Source organism: Hirundo rustica, chromosome 5, assembly GCF_015227805.2.
Source record: "Hirundo rustica isolate bHirRus1 chromosome 5, bHirRus1.pri.v3, whole genome shotgun sequence".
NCBI lineage: Eukaryota > Metazoa > Chordata > Aves > Passeriformes > Hirundinidae > Hirundo > Hirundo rustica.
Window position 1 is genome coordinate 9,998,584 of NC_053454.1, and position 15,260 is coordinate 10,013,843.

General features: G+C 39.0%; 1 protein-coding gene across 2 annotated transcripts in view; it reads left to right on the plus strand.

Moving 5' to 3' along the window:
• Nucleotides 1-15,260, plus strand: part of ACOX3 (acyl-CoA oxidase 3, pristanoyl) — a 74,477-nt gene that overhangs the window by 8,610 nt on the left and 50,607 nt on the right. For both annotated transcript variants that reach the window (XM_058420527.1, XM_040063876.1), the window contains exons 8-12: nucleotides 10,085-10,181; nucleotides 10,592-10,774; nucleotides 12,060-12,182; nucleotides 13,751-13,871; nucleotides 14,353-14,472. In XM_058420527.1, coding sequence (XP_058276510.1) covers nucleotides 10,085-10,181; nucleotides 10,592-10,774; nucleotides 12,060-12,182; nucleotides 13,751-13,871; nucleotides 14,353-14,472 — 644 coding nt within the window. The remainder of the gene's footprint in view (nucleotides 1-10,084; nucleotides 10,182-10,591; nucleotides 10,775-12,059; nucleotides 12,183-13,750; nucleotides 13,872-14,352; nucleotides 14,473-15,260) is intronic.

Here is a 15,260-nt window from a genome sequence, read left to right on the forward strand (position 1 = left end):
CAGTATAGACATCTTAAAGTATCCTGGTTTCAAATATTCTGGCTTTGACTGTCTTTCCAGAAAGTTGTAGGAATTTTTTGGTTATTTAACTCATTGTCATTGATTCTGTGTTTCCCAAAGACACAGAAGAAATAAATTTAAAACACCTGAAACAACCCAAGATTAATTTATAGAGGAAAATTCTGAGAAAAACTTGGAAAAGAGGCATGTTTAAGGTGTGGTTGGTATTTTTTCCTGCTTCTGCATTACAGACTAGTAGCCAGCAGATGGCACAGCAGCATGGACTTGAGCAATCTAAATGTTATTCAATTTAGTACTTCTGTAGAAGTGTTTAAATTTTGCTGTTCATTCTTATATTGCAATATAGATTTATGTGCAACACGGGAAAGAAGAGTATGCTTGTTATGTGACTTTAAAATGTACATAATTTTAAATCTATTTCTCCGTTATCTACTGGGGAAAATAGAGTATTTCTTAAAATATTAGTAATAACTGAATAATTTGAAATTATAATCCATAAAAGACTTTTTTAAATGAGATACCAGTGACTTCCTGTCTTAATTTCAGATGGAGTACCTTCTCTTAGTTGATATCATATGTCATTTAAAGCAGTCGTAGGGCATTCCTGTTTACTTCATATGTGTTGTTTTAAAAAAAATTACTCTCTTCAAACAATAGTGCCCAAAGAGCCCCAATCATGGATATAGATCACTTAAGTATGCATTAAGACAGTCCCTCTATTAGAAACCTTAAGACAGCACTTGCAGATTAAGAGAGAAGGATGAGGGAGCCCAAGGTTACCCATAGATACCCCTCATTCAGCTAAAAACTCCAGGGGCCTGTGTTCCTGAGCTACCTCAGCTACTTTATTTTTGGAGAGGTCTAAGATTAGAGGCAAGCCAACATTGTTCTCAAGAACCAGGGAACCAAGTTTTGTTCTGCAGCCTTCCTGCTCACAGTGAGCTGTCGTGTCAGGGTTTGTAGATGTCCACTCTCAGAGGTACACGAAGGTCTGGATGGGGACTGGAGAGGAAGTTCTGCATTTGTTTGCAGAGACAAGCCATGTCACCCTAGAAAATGAACTCTTGGTTGCATGATCTGAAAAATGCCAGCATCCACAGGGAGATATTTCACCAGATACTGCCTTGTCAAGGTGTCCTCCTTGGCCATTTAGCCGTCCTACATTCCGGTTTACACCAGAGAAAGCATGAACTTCTATGTGGAGAGGAGAAAACCTTCCCTCATGCTGTGACTGCAAGTATTAGTCTCCACTACATGCATTGCCAGGTTTTTTTGAATGTGTGTGTGAAGTCTGGTTCAACTACCACGAACACTTAGTAAATCAGGTCTATTTCCATGTAGTTACACTCAGGATATGTGGTCACAGTGGGGATCAGAGTCTGACATCTCTGACAGAGATGTTTGATTTTGTTCCTGTGCTTCAAGAAATTTATGCTAATAATTTTCAATATGGATACAGAGAGTTAAGTTCCTGAACGCTAATGACGGTCATGGAGAAGAAATTCCAGAGCCTCCTTGGAAAATGCTGTTGATTTATGCTATATAAGAAAACAGAGTAGTTAATTGTAGTTGTCCATTCTGGCTTTGAAAAACAATCTCTTGGGTTGTTTGGCTGAAAGCTGGTTTCCTGCTAACGCAGAGTGTAATGTTTTTAGTAAGAGAAAGAATTTCAGAGCTGATGTGGGACTTTTTGCAGTGTAAATCCATTTCTAAAATGATCTTTACAAATAATTCTCATGGTTTCATAATTTGAATGTCTAGAAGTGTGTTTGCAGGTCTTTCACACAGAATCACTAGGCTGGAAGAGACCAAGATCATAGAGTCCAACCCATGCCCTGACACCTCAACTAAACCATGGCACCGAGTGCCACGTCCAGTCTTTTTTTACACACATCCAGGGATGGTGACTCTACCAGCTCCATGGGTAGACAATTCCAGTACTTTATCACTCTTCCCATAAAAAATATTTTCCTAATACGCAACCTATATTTCCCTTGACACAGCTTGAGACTGTGTCCTCTCCTTCTGTCAGTTGCTGCCTGGAGAGATTCCAATCCCCAGCTGTCTACAGCCACCCTTCAGGAAGTTGTAGAGAGTGATAAGGTCACCTCTAAGTCTCCTTTTCTCCAGTCTAAACAGCCCCAGCTCCCTCAGTTGTTCCTCACAGGGTTTGTGTTCCAAGCCCCTCACCAGCCTTGTTGCCTGCTCCAGATGTGCTCAAATGTCGCAATGTCCTTCCCAAACTGAGGAACCCAGAACTGGACACAATACTCAGGGTGTGGTCTGATCAGTGCTGAGCACAGGGGAAGAATGACCTCCCTGCTCCTGCTGGCCACACCATTCCTGATACAGGCCAGGTGCCATTGGCCCTCTTGGCCACCTGGGCACACTGCTGGCTCATGTTCAGCTGCTGGCACCAGCACCCCCAGGTCCCTTTCCTCCTGGGCACTGGCCAGCCACCGTCCCCAGCCTTTAACATTCCAGGGAGTTATTGTGGCCAAAATGCAGGACTCAGCTCTTGGACTTATTAAACTTCATCTTGTTGGGCTCTGCCCATCCATCCAACTGTTCCAGATCTCTCTGCAGAGCCCTCTTACCTTCCAACAGATCAACACATGCTCTCAGCTTAGTGTCATCTGCAAATTTACTAATGAAAGACTCAATACTGTCTTCCATGTTATCAATAAAAACATTGAACAGAACTGGTCCCAGCACAGTCCCCTGAGGGATACCACTGGTGCCTGGCCCCAGCTGGATGCAGCACTGTTCACCACCACTCTCTGGGCCCTGCCATCCAGCCAGTTCCTAACCAGCACAGAGTGCTCCTGTCCAAGCCACAGGCTGCCAGCTTATCCAGGAGTGTGCTGTGGGAGAGTGTCAAAAGCCCTGCTGAAATCCAAATAGACAACATCCACAGCCCTTCCTGCATCCACCAGGTCGGTCACCTGGTCAAAAAAGGAGACCAGGTTGGTCAGACATGACCCCTACACTTCCTAAACCCATGCAGGCTGGGTCTGATACCCTGGCCATCCTGTAAGTGCTGCATGATGACACTCCATATAGACAGTTCCATTTGTTAACTTCAGCTGCTCCAAAAAAAAAAAAAAAAAAAAAAAAAAAAAAAAAAAAAAAAAAAAAAAAAAAAAAAACCAAAACAAACCAAAATCACGGTAAAATATTTTAAAATACTTTTCTCTTTCTCGGAAATTTACAATAACTTGTGTAATCGATACATAAAGGAGTTAAAACAGAACTCTGCTTTTTCTTACGGAGAGTTTAGGCTGGTTTTGTGTTTTGTTACCAAACTTCAATCAGACTGCCACTGGGGGATACAAATGCTTCTGTCTTTATTTTATAATATTTAAATGTCCAACTCTTGTTAGTGCTCTGGCAGTCTTTGAAATATGCTGATCACTGAGGATCCAAAATGGTAGTAGCTGAGAAAAAAAAAAACCTAATGAAAAAATCCCTGAGTATCTTGGATTTCGGTAAAATGCATGGCAGGCGTAAGGAGTGGGGAGGTGACACACACATAAAGCAAGAGCTGGGCTATGTGTTGATTTGCATTTCTCTTTCCTTCCTTTGGTGTGAGGTTTTTTTGTTGGTTTTTTTTTTTGGGGGGGGGTGGGGGGAGGCGTGGAGGGAAGGTTGTACCTTAGCTACTGGAACTGGAGCATTGCCCAAATTACTCATTACTTCACTGTACATCAGTAAATGATTGACACTGCATTGGTGGTGTACCAGTTTCATGTCGAGTTTTAACTAGCAGCAGATTTCTGCTTTCCACTCTCCAGAGACGGAAATGATGCCCAAGTGAATCTGCATGGGGAAGAGTGGAAAAGCAGCTATTATTATATTTCTGAAGTGGTGCTTACCATGCCTGTCTTTCAGCTGTGTCCACTGATAACATGTATACAGCTGAGCAGATAAAACCTTTTGTAAGGGAAGAACTAGAGAAATGAAACTGCCATTTTACCTTTAGTCTTTGTAGGAGAGAAAATGGTCATTCTGGAGGAAGAATTATTAACTGGATCTAATGATGATTGTGGGCTTGGGAAAACTGATGGGGTTTATTAGCTGTTTAACAGCCTTTCATTTAAAATGTGGTCAATCTTTGCACACATACAACACACTAAGATGTTCAGCAGGTTCAGATGTTCTCTACCAATCAGTGAGGTCAGATTCAGTTTTCCGAATACTGAGAACAAAACAAAATACCCAAGAAGAAATGGATAAAGGGGATTTGTTGGACAGAAAATTGTGTAAAAGAATTTCTTCTGGAAAGAGATGCTTCAGAAAGCCCTCACTGTAACTCCTTGTATATTGTCAATAGTGTGATGTATCCCATCTTGTCAAAGATGGGATACATCACATGATTTCCAAGCCTTTACAAATTGCTCTTAAATGGTGAACTCATAATTTGTTTCTTTGTTACTATTTCAGTATGACTGCCAATAATACATTATGATTCTGCTGCTGCTAGTTTAAGGGCAGAACAAACGAAAGTCTAGTAATTTTTGTCTTCTACCATTTATTCTCTTCATGCTCATTTAGATTTCACAACTGTCAGAGTTTTTTCTTTAGGAAGATAGAGCTGTAATACATGGTTGAAGCCCAACTGGTCCTTGGAGCTTCATCTTTCAATCTGAAACTGTAGTTCGGTGAAGATAATATCCATAATCAGCTTCTTTAATTATTTGCTTCTGTTTCCAGACTGCCTTTTCCTTTGTGCTGTGATGAACATTTATGTAGCTGTAGGGGACTCATCTAGGGAACTGGAACTTCCTGAAAACCAATGAAAAAAATCCCATAAATTTTTGCTGTCTTCAGTCAGTTAATTTGTCAGGCCTCATTCACTGCAAGGCCTTAGGGAGTGGCTGTTTAGGTACAGAAAAAAGAACAGAGAGGTAAGAAATCAAGTGTAAAAATCAGTCCTGCTTCCGAAATAAACAAGCTTGGGCTTGTTTAGTATTTTTTATTCACTTACTTTCAAACAATTGCAATAGCAATTAAGTGGCTATAGAAGAAAAAAGAATGTTAAAATGCCTGGGCCTGTATTTATGTTATCTGAATATAGCATGAATAGTTTGTTCCTTGTGAAAAGTGCCACTTCCACAGATAAAACTAGGTATTTTGCAAAGACATCTTCTTGCATGTTTACAGTTTAAATTAAAGCCATGATTTTTGCAGCTGAATCATTGACATTTCCCTGCTTTGCCTTCCTCATGCAGTTTCTGCAGTCAGGGTTGGACGCTGTGTGGGTACATACATCTTACTAGGCTGTGGTCACATTGCCGCAGGGTGCTGCCTTATCCCCTCATTTTTGTCATGTTCATGTGCCTCTAAACTCTACAGCCATAGCTGCTTCACAGTGAAAAGCACTCGATGTGGATGAAAATGGGAAAAGGAAGATTTTGTTTTTTGACCCGCAGAAATACAGCCTCACATCTGCAGTGAACTTCAACCAACCATTTTTGTTCCTTAGCAGAGCTCTGTCAGCTCTCAACAGCTGCAGGAGTCTGCACATCCAGAGCTCCTCACAACACTGGCACTTGGACTGTAAGAGCTTTGGTGTGAGTGGGTCTTTGTGTGCCTGTGAAGTCCATTAGGTCAGCATTAGGAGGCCTATAAAGTGCTATGTTGTTTTATCCTTGCTGTTGGGCATTACTGTACAGAGCTGCATTCTTAGATTAGAGCCTTGATTGTAGAAAATAAAATTAAAATACTGCCATGCAGTTTTCCCGTTTCACTGTAATTCTTTTCTGCTCTAACCTTTCTATGAGCATCAGTCTAGGATATGTGGCAGTTTTCTTTCCTTCTGCAAGTTTTGCATCAAACCTCTGAAATGTTATTCTTCCCAAGGTTTACTGTATCCCATAAACAGCCTTCCAATACCATTCACCTGCTTTCTGTTTCTGGCTGGAAGGCTGGCATTAGAGATGATTGTACCATCTCTAATGTAGTCAGTAACAAAAGCAGGCGGAAAAGGCATTTTAGCGAGTCTGAAGTTCACCAAAGCATGTTTGAGCTATTTGTACTATAGGTAACAGTTTATTACTTTAGTTCTGGCAAAAGGAGCTCGTAGCTTTTCCAGCTGCTCCTCTTTTATCAGCATTACTGCACACCAGATGAATTACTATTGCATGATTTAAAGTCAGTGAGATTAACTTAGTTTGAAATGTTCCCTCAACTACTGGCCAAAGAACCCAAACAAGAATGCTACTATTGGAATGGCACTTCACTCTGCTCAGCTGCTCTTGGCAGAAATCTGTGTGATACAGTTTTGGGGTTTTTTTTTAAATCTGTGGTAAAAAATGTGTCTACATGATGCAAAATGGCACATTGCTGTAGAGCCCTGTGATGTCTATTTAGTGACAGCTGTCGGTCTGTCTTGCTGAGAGGTCTTAATCTCAGTCATGCTATTTGCTGTGCTGAAGAGGCCCTAAGTAGGGCAGCTTTCAAACCTCTGGTCTTGTCATCACTGTGTGAAATTTAGCCATTTTCCAAACTTGCTGGTACATGATATCCCCATGACTGTGTATACAGTTCCATTATTGTAAGATATTTCTTCAATTCTTTAAGGAGATTTTCCCCCTAAATGCGTTGACAGATGTGGGCCAAGTCTACCCTTTCTAGGCTAATAACCATTAAAAACGTGATCATTGACTTCATTAAATCTAACTATTTATTTTTAATATGTTCCAATATCAAGTTCCAATTGGCCAGTATGTCTAACAATTCCCAATAGCAAAGTTCTTGGAGAAGGAGTGTAACAGCAGTTGGCAGCAATCTCACAAGGTCACTTAAACCACCAGTCCTGCAAGGTTCTGCTTTTATTTTCAACACTTGTGCTTATAGGCAAAATATCTTATTTCTTTACACATGGAAATTTTCTGTTGAATTTTTAATTGCTAGTTCTGCCACTCTGCTTTGCTTCTTAAAGTCTTTGCCATCTGATATGCAGATGCACATCTTTATATAATATATCTGTAATGGATAGTATCAAGGGAAAAATCTAAACTTTAAAAACTTGTTACTTGAATTCATTTTGATTTTAGGAAAATAGGATTTCATATAATGATAGGAAATTCAGTATTCTGGTTCACTAGCTGTGAAAGAAGTTATTAAAGAAGGGTGTGCTTGTAGTTTATAATCATAGTAATTTTAGGTCCTTTTATGTGGTACAGAATTAGCTTCCTTATATTTATGTCAGACAGATTATAACAAAACTTTCTTGAGGGCTTTTCACTCTCTCCAACAGAAGACTTCCCTTCGATTTAACTATTTGGGATTGTATTACAGCAAGTGAAAGTGGGTACAATTGTTTAGGTCATTTTGGGAGCTGTTTTGTTCAGCACACATCTGTCACATGCTCATTATGACTAGGCTTGGAATTCCTAAAAGTAGGCAATTGGTATATAGATTTATAAAGTAGTTGCTTTCAATTTGCTTTTTATGAACACTTGAGTCTCAAACATAGGTCAATATACAAATTTTCTACAACTGCACAACTTTGCTCAGTGAATTGAACTAATCACTGCAGTGGAAAACACAACACCTAACAGGATAATTTGCCATTTTATTCATTGTCATTATCTCCCAGGTAACAAATGACAGGACAAAAGTAAGTGTCCTCAAGTTGTACCAGGGCAAGTTTAGGTTAGATACTGGAAAAAATTTCTTCACTGAAAGAGTGTTCAGACATTGAGACAGGTTGCCCAGGGAAAAGAGATGGAATCATCATCCCTGGAAGTGTTCAGGAGATGTGTGTATGTACTTGGGGACATGGTTTAGTGGTGAACACAGTGCTGGTGGGATAATGGTTGGTCCTCTGATATTGGAGGTGTTTTCCAGCCTAATGACTGTGAATGCTGCCATGAAATCTTACCATTCATCACATATGAGGCTTAGCATGTTCCAGATCTGTATTTGCAGAGAGAAAGCCCAAGAGCTGGAGCCCTTTGAAATACTGTCCTAGTATGTGCACCAAAGATTCTATCATTTCTCTGTTAGGTCAACTCTTCCTTTAGTCTGGCTTATAATTCCAGTTTTTACCACCCACTCAATAGCTTTTTAAAATAATATTTAATTGCTTTCTTCCATTCATCCCTTACTACTTGGGAGGGATCCTTATAAACATTCATGGAGCTCCCTTACTTTCATCACTCAGTTTTTTTCTTAAATTCTTGTTTTCTCTAATGGCTTGTTAAAAAGTGCCATTGATGAGCTCCTGGTGTGCTGATGCTGGCAGTCATCCTGTCAGGAAAATATTCTTCAGTAATAAGTGTCTGCTTCACTGTTTGAGTATATTTGTAGCTTCCTGCCTTATGCTTGCATTGTGAGGTCCTAGGAGGAAGCACCTTCCTGGAATTCTATGGATGGAGACAGCAACTGTGAAAAAAGAATGCAAACTAGAAACCTAAACCTTGCCACACACACTCTTCTGTAAATAAAGTAATGAGTAATAATAATTAAAAATCTCAAGTTCTTTCTGAGATGCATGTTATTGCTTAAAAATATCAGTTGTTGTACAGTTTTAGTTGTGATTCTGTTTGAGATATAGGGAGCAGAGAATGTGAATTTAGCCAAAAGAACTTTCTAGAAAGAGATTTTTTTATTTTCAGTGATATGAAAAAAATAACTACATAGATGGAAATCAGATTTTTGGAAAATCTGAATTTGCTCCTATTACTAAGTAGTGTAGTCTCACTGAAATTGGCATTTAACAAAGCACTTATTAGCGTTGTTGAGCCAGCTGGTTCTTGGTTAGGATAGCACGCCTTTCTCCATGTCTAAGTCCGAAAATACTATGTATCTCTAAGGCTGAATAAATTCAGTATTCAGATATGTTTCCTTGGAAACAACTCATAATTTAAAAGCACATGCAGCAATGCAGCCCTTATGTAATTTATTAATGTGAAAGATCTGGCTCTCGTGAGCCATATTAAATAGATCTGCCTTTATTGGCAGGAAAAAGGAATTTTCTTTGATTACAAATTCAGCTTTTCAAATGCTATTAGGTAGTGAGTTATTTGTGAGTGGGGTTGATACTGCTGCTACTGTGCCAAATTGTGTTGCCTATTTGGGTGAAACAGTTCCATCACTTTCTTCCTGAAGAATATGAATACTCAGGACATTCTCCCTATCTTAAGAACTTCCCTCTTTATTGCTGCTGGAGTGCTGCAATTTCGAAAGGGTTATCCTGCTCTTCCTTTTCTAAGATGCCACATTTCAGGGAACAGAATTCCTAATTTGAGTTTAAACAAAGGCAAATTTTCCTTTTGGTTGCTTCTCTGGGCACTGTTTCAGCTACGTCCTTATTTGTATTGCAGTAGGAGTGATCCTCACAGATCTATATTTTAGAATTATAAAAATTTATAGTGTCTCTATTCCAGAGCAGCCTCCAGACTGGACTAAACACCTCAGTTAAGAATATAGTTCTGCAGAATTGTTTGAGGCAGGGAATTATTTGGAATGAGAATGGCTCTGTCCCATTTTAGGTGGCAGAAGGAAGTTGTTCATCTTCCCAGGCTTTTTAACAGTGGAGGTACCAACCAAGGCAACCTAAGTCATGCACCTGAGAATTCAGTTCAGCTTTCTGAGGTGTCAGTGAAAGGACCTGTTGAACAGCCTGTGTACAAAGTCTCGAATAAGTAACTTTACTTGTCCCTTCCCTCAACCAGAATACATTGCTCATCCTTCCATTAATTTTTTGCTTCTTTCCTTACAAAGCTGCTGAAATGGTCTCCTAGAGTCAGTGAAGTGGGGTTTTTTTTGTTTTGTAATCATCATCTTTTTAAAACAAATAATCAAAAATCAGAAGAGTTAGAACAAATTCTCTTCTTGAATTTATTGCGCTGCTCTGAGTCTGAAAGTCTTTGTTTTCCCAGGCATGCTTTCCTAAAATTGCCTACCTGGCCTGATGAGCACTGTTTTCAGTTCACTGACATACCTGAGATAATTTTACAATCCCATCTTTCTTGTGACTTTTTTTTTTTGTAACATACACACCTTAGACTATGTAGACATAGATTTTATACTGTTTGTGTATTTGTTTAAACAGATTTGCCATGTTCCACAATGTCAGGATACCAAAAGAAAACATACTAAATATAGCTGGAGATGTCACAGCTGAGGGGAAGTACTCAAGTTCTGTCAAGGTATGAAACAAGGTCTTGTTTTGTTAAATATACAAAGGTATAAGTAGGTTGAGAGTCAGAGCTTCCTCTTATGTCAGGAAGTAGCAGGTACATGAACTTTAGAAGGCTGTTGACAATTTCACATGAGGTATGAATGTTGGCTTTTTAATTGCATTTCAGAGATGTCTCAACTCACCTTGCTGATTTTACTGAACTTCATGCTCTTTGCATGACCCCACTGATCCCAAAGAGTTTAGAGTTCGACTGTGTTCAGGCAAGACTGTTCCAAGTCTCACCTGAATACCTCATCTGAATGAGTCAAGAAACAAAATTGGAAAAATTGCTTCTGATCTTGCTACCGAGTTGCATCTTTATGGGGGTAAAATTAAATGTTACCTTCAGCATTCATTCTATGCCTTCTATTCATTCAGGATGTTAAAGAACGTTTCAGTGCAGCTCTGGGATCCTTGTCCTCTGGCAGAATTATGATCACAGGATTTTCCGTGACCAATTTAAAGCTTGCCTTGGCAATAGCCATTCGCTTCTCAGCAGCTCGCCGTCAGTTTGGACCAACTGAGGATGAAGAAATACCTGTCCTTGAGTATCAAACACAGGTAAATACTTTGGAATTAAATCTACAGACTTCTATCTAATGAAACTCACATCCAGCGCTACTGCTGATCTCAATAGTGACTCTGCAGTTAGTGAAATTAAAGTTTTCTGTGTCACCTGAAGCATCATTCGAGTACAGCTGTGGTGGTTCATTCCAACTCAAAACCTTCTCCTGGCATGACCAGGCTTTTAACGTAAGTTCTTGGAATAGCAAAACAAAAAAAAATCATGTTTCTCTGAAGTACCTAGAATCGTTTTTCTTCTAAAATAGTAACCTTTTAAGAGAAAGACTGTCTTATAATCTTTCATGTATTACATGGGAAAGTACTGCAAATGTAGAAAGTAGCATTTGTTTCAAAATATTACTGCTTCCTTTGTTGCTACACTGAGTTTCTCATTTGTAGCCTGTATGTATGCTTTAGACGTAAAGAACTCAATGACATTGATTGTAGAGAAGTCTCGAGCTAATACTGACTTAAGAGGATTATAACCAAGGTTTACCTGCAGTTTATGCAGATGAAAACCACTTTTTGCTCTGAAAAAGTGTACATAGAATCACTGGGAAAAAAGGAAAACTCAGATCTGCTGAATGATTAAGGTTAATATGTAAGAAGTGCTGAAGACAAACCTGCCCAGTTGATCCTTGCAGTGTGGATGCTTTTTTCCAGGTTGACACTTACCTTGCAATGTTGAAAGATCTCATGGGTTTCTACAAAGTGGTGGAAGATGCCTTTGACCATTTCTGAATAAGCCAGGGTCTGCTTTCCACTATTCTTTGAGTCTCAATTTTTCCCAGTTTTGGCTTGTTCCATGGGTTCTGCTTGCTGAAACTCTCATTCCCTTCTTCCTTTACCACAAAGACTTTCAAGCAGTTTTCCTTTGTAAGCCCCATGAAATGGTTGCAACCTCTGTCATATTTATGCTGAAGAAACTTATGAATCATGACTGACCCTGGCATGCCAGACATTTTATAAACACATGGCAAAAATATGTCTTTGGTCCCCAAAGCTTCAGTGAACTTTTTCCCTGGTTTAACAGAATATTTATCAAAAATACATTAAATGTGAGAAGTAAAACAATGTAAGCCTAACTTTTATAAAGAGAACAGTAACCACCTATAACGTAATTAAATGTAATTAAATTACATTATAGGCGGTTATTGTTCTCTTCTCCATTAAGCAGTTCTCCATTTTGAACACAGTAAAAATCAACTAATTGGTTCAATATAGTAACTATTAAAAACATATATTAATTTGTGATCAAATCAATTTAATTTTTATTTTCCAGCAATGGCGTCTTTTACCTTATCTGGCTGCTGCGTATGTCTTAGATTATTTCTCAAAGTCCCTGTTTGAGAACTTTGTTGAGTTTTTTCTGGGTGTGTTGACAAAGCAAAAGAGTCAGAGACAGGTGAGATGTTTACATATTTCCTCTTCAATGAGCTCTTACTATAATAAACCGTAAACTGTTAAATGGAAGGCCTATTTAGAAGTCTTAGGCTCTCTTACAATCCAGAATGACAGAGCAAAGTCTCAGAAATATGGGGCGTACGAAGTACTGATTAAAGTTGCATTTGGAAAAGCATTCAAATTAGTTTTGACGGAGTGATAAAAGTTTTATTGACTTCTGTGGAATTGAAGGTTACGTTCACTTGCAGATTTTTTTATCATAAATATATTATGATGGTGTAAATTCAGCTTATAACTGTTCTAAATGATTCTACAGGGAGCATATATCAAAGATTTTCTGAAAATATACTTATCTTAATTCCTGCACAGACTCTCTGAGTGTTACTTGAGTTTGAAATTCAAATTCATGCATTAAAATAAATATTTTTACTGAAAAAAGTTGACTTCTGAGTCTTAACGCTGAATTTTTCATCCACAATCAACCCACTTGAAGTCATCCCTTTACAGAGGAAATAGTTTAATCTGTCAGTCTCTGTGCCAGGACTGATTCTTAATCAAATTAACTTCAGTGCTGTGTTTTTACAGCATATAAATTTTATTTATTTTTATAATTTCTGGCAATAAAAACTTTTAGGGCCTACATACTGGCTGTGTATTGCTCAGGTCTTACTTAAATCCTTAAGCTTTTCTCAGATAAAATAAAGCTCACAAAATAATTTCTACTAATGGCAGGGTATTATAATTTCTCCTCTTTCCACAAAGCACAGAAGAATATATTTAATTTTTTTACCTGATACTTCATCTCTGGAGGTCTGCAGTGCAGTCACTTATCTTAGGGAAAGCAATGGCTATCAAGAAAAAGTCATGATAGGAAAGAACCTTATTGTTAAAAATTTTAAGAATGTAATCCTTATGGATTCCTTTTGTTCTACAGGAGATCTTAAAACAAACTACACAAATCAAGGAGGTGCTGTTAAACAAGCTTTGGCTGTATGAAGCCCCTGTCTCCAGAAACCAGAATTCCAAATGCATTTTCAAAGGAAGGTCAATAGAGTTAGTGCAAATGCAGGCTACTGTGATTCTCTGAAGTCTCTGAGGGTATCCATAAAAGTTTTCCTGCTCTTTGCAAAACTGATGCTTAAAAGATCAGTGAAAACTGTGTAAGACAATAAATACCTTACTGCTGGCTGGGGAGAGAGGTACTGCTTATGTCACAGAGGGGATAGAAGCTTTTTCTGGACAGGCCCTCAACCACCTGCTTCTCCATTTTTGGGAGGGAAAGCTTGGCAGGTGGTGAACTAATTCACTCAATGCTGTGCCAGCTGGTACAGCTAAGATGCACCCATGTGCCCATTTCTTGACATAAATTATTGCTGTCTCATAAGAAAGTTGGTGCTGAAGGTTCCTCAGTTGTGGCACCAAAGAATACGTGTTGCACTTATATAGATCTCAGACAGTTTTATGCCTGTATTGCCAGTTACTGTTCATTATAAAGCACTACATATATATATGGCTTTAGCTGGTCACCAGCTTAATTTCTATAAAAGTTATTCCTCATTTTTCACCAAGGCTGATTTGGGACGTGAGATTCATGCTTTATCTGCTGCCAGCAAACCGCTGGCATCTTGGACTGCTCAGCAGGCAGCCCAGGAGTGCCGAGAAGCTTGTGGAGGACACGGTTACCTTGCCAGTAAGTTACAGATACTGCATGCACTGATCAGAAAGAGAATGGTTATTTTGATGTGTTCTTCGGCTGCTGTTGTGCTATGATTTCTGAATTTTAGCAATGTGTTTAGAAAGTATTTTATCCTCATATCCATATTTTTAAATTTCATTTCATACCTGAAGTCACAAAAAAACCTCCCTAAACTCATAGAGAATCTGCACCAGCATTTGGACAGACTGTACAAGTAATTCAGTCTCAGTTTCAAGTATAGAGATGCAGACTTTATAGATGAAATTTTTTCTCGTTATGTTTAATGTCACACTTTACTAAAATCTTTACTATACAAAGTAATCAGTGAATTTTCAAGCTCATCTGTTTGTAACAATAGTTTTACATACAGGAATAGACAGCTCTCCTGCATTTTATCACAGAATAGTCGTTTAATCTCTCTTAGCTTCTACTGATACGTTGCAATACATTAAACTGTGCACTTGTTCTTCTTAAGTGAATCGTCTGGGTGAAATCCGAAATGACAATGATCCGAACTGCACGTATGAGGGAGATAACAATGTACTGCTTCAGCAAACCAGCAACTACTTAATGAGCTGGATGAATTGCATAAGAGGTATGTTTTCATTGTGGAATCTTATGCTAGACCCAACAGTGTGTAGCTAATGGAATTAGGAGGTAATTTCCTACTGAAAGCCATGGGCAGTCATTTAATAATTAAGTGGAGTATAAACAATGTGCTTCAGACTGAATCATATGGTACATTCACAATACAGAAATATTTGCTGCAAGAAATATTCTTTCTCCTGTCTTGCAGAAGCTAGCTAGATGTTTTGCCATCCCTAATCAGGTCAAGCTGTATCTTACTACCTGAGAAGTGCAGTTTAATTCAACCAAATTACCTCAGCATGGCATCCAGGTCTGGGGTCCTAAGCAAAAGAAAGATGGGGACCTGTTAGAGAGGGTCCAGAGGAGGCCACCAAGATGCTCAGTGACCTGGAGCACCTCTGCTACGAAGACAGGCTGAGAGAGTTGGGTAGCCTCAGCCTAGAGAAGAGAAGGTTCTTTATGGCCTTCCAGTACTTATAAAAAAGAGGGAGAGCTACTTTTTATATGGGAAGATAGTCATAGGCCAAAGAGGAGTGGGTTTAAACTAAAAGATGAGAGATTTAGATTAGATGTTAGGAAGAAATTCTTCTCTGCAGGGGTGATGAGACACTGGCACAGGTTGGAGAGAGAAGTTATGGATGCAATCCATTCCCATCAGTGGAACTGTTCAAGGCTAGGCTGGATAGGGCTTGAAAGAGCCTGGTCTAGTGGAAGGTGTCCTTGTCCAGGATGGGAGGGGTAGAACAAGATGATGTTTAAGGTCCCTTCCAGTCCAAACCATTCTATAATTCTGTG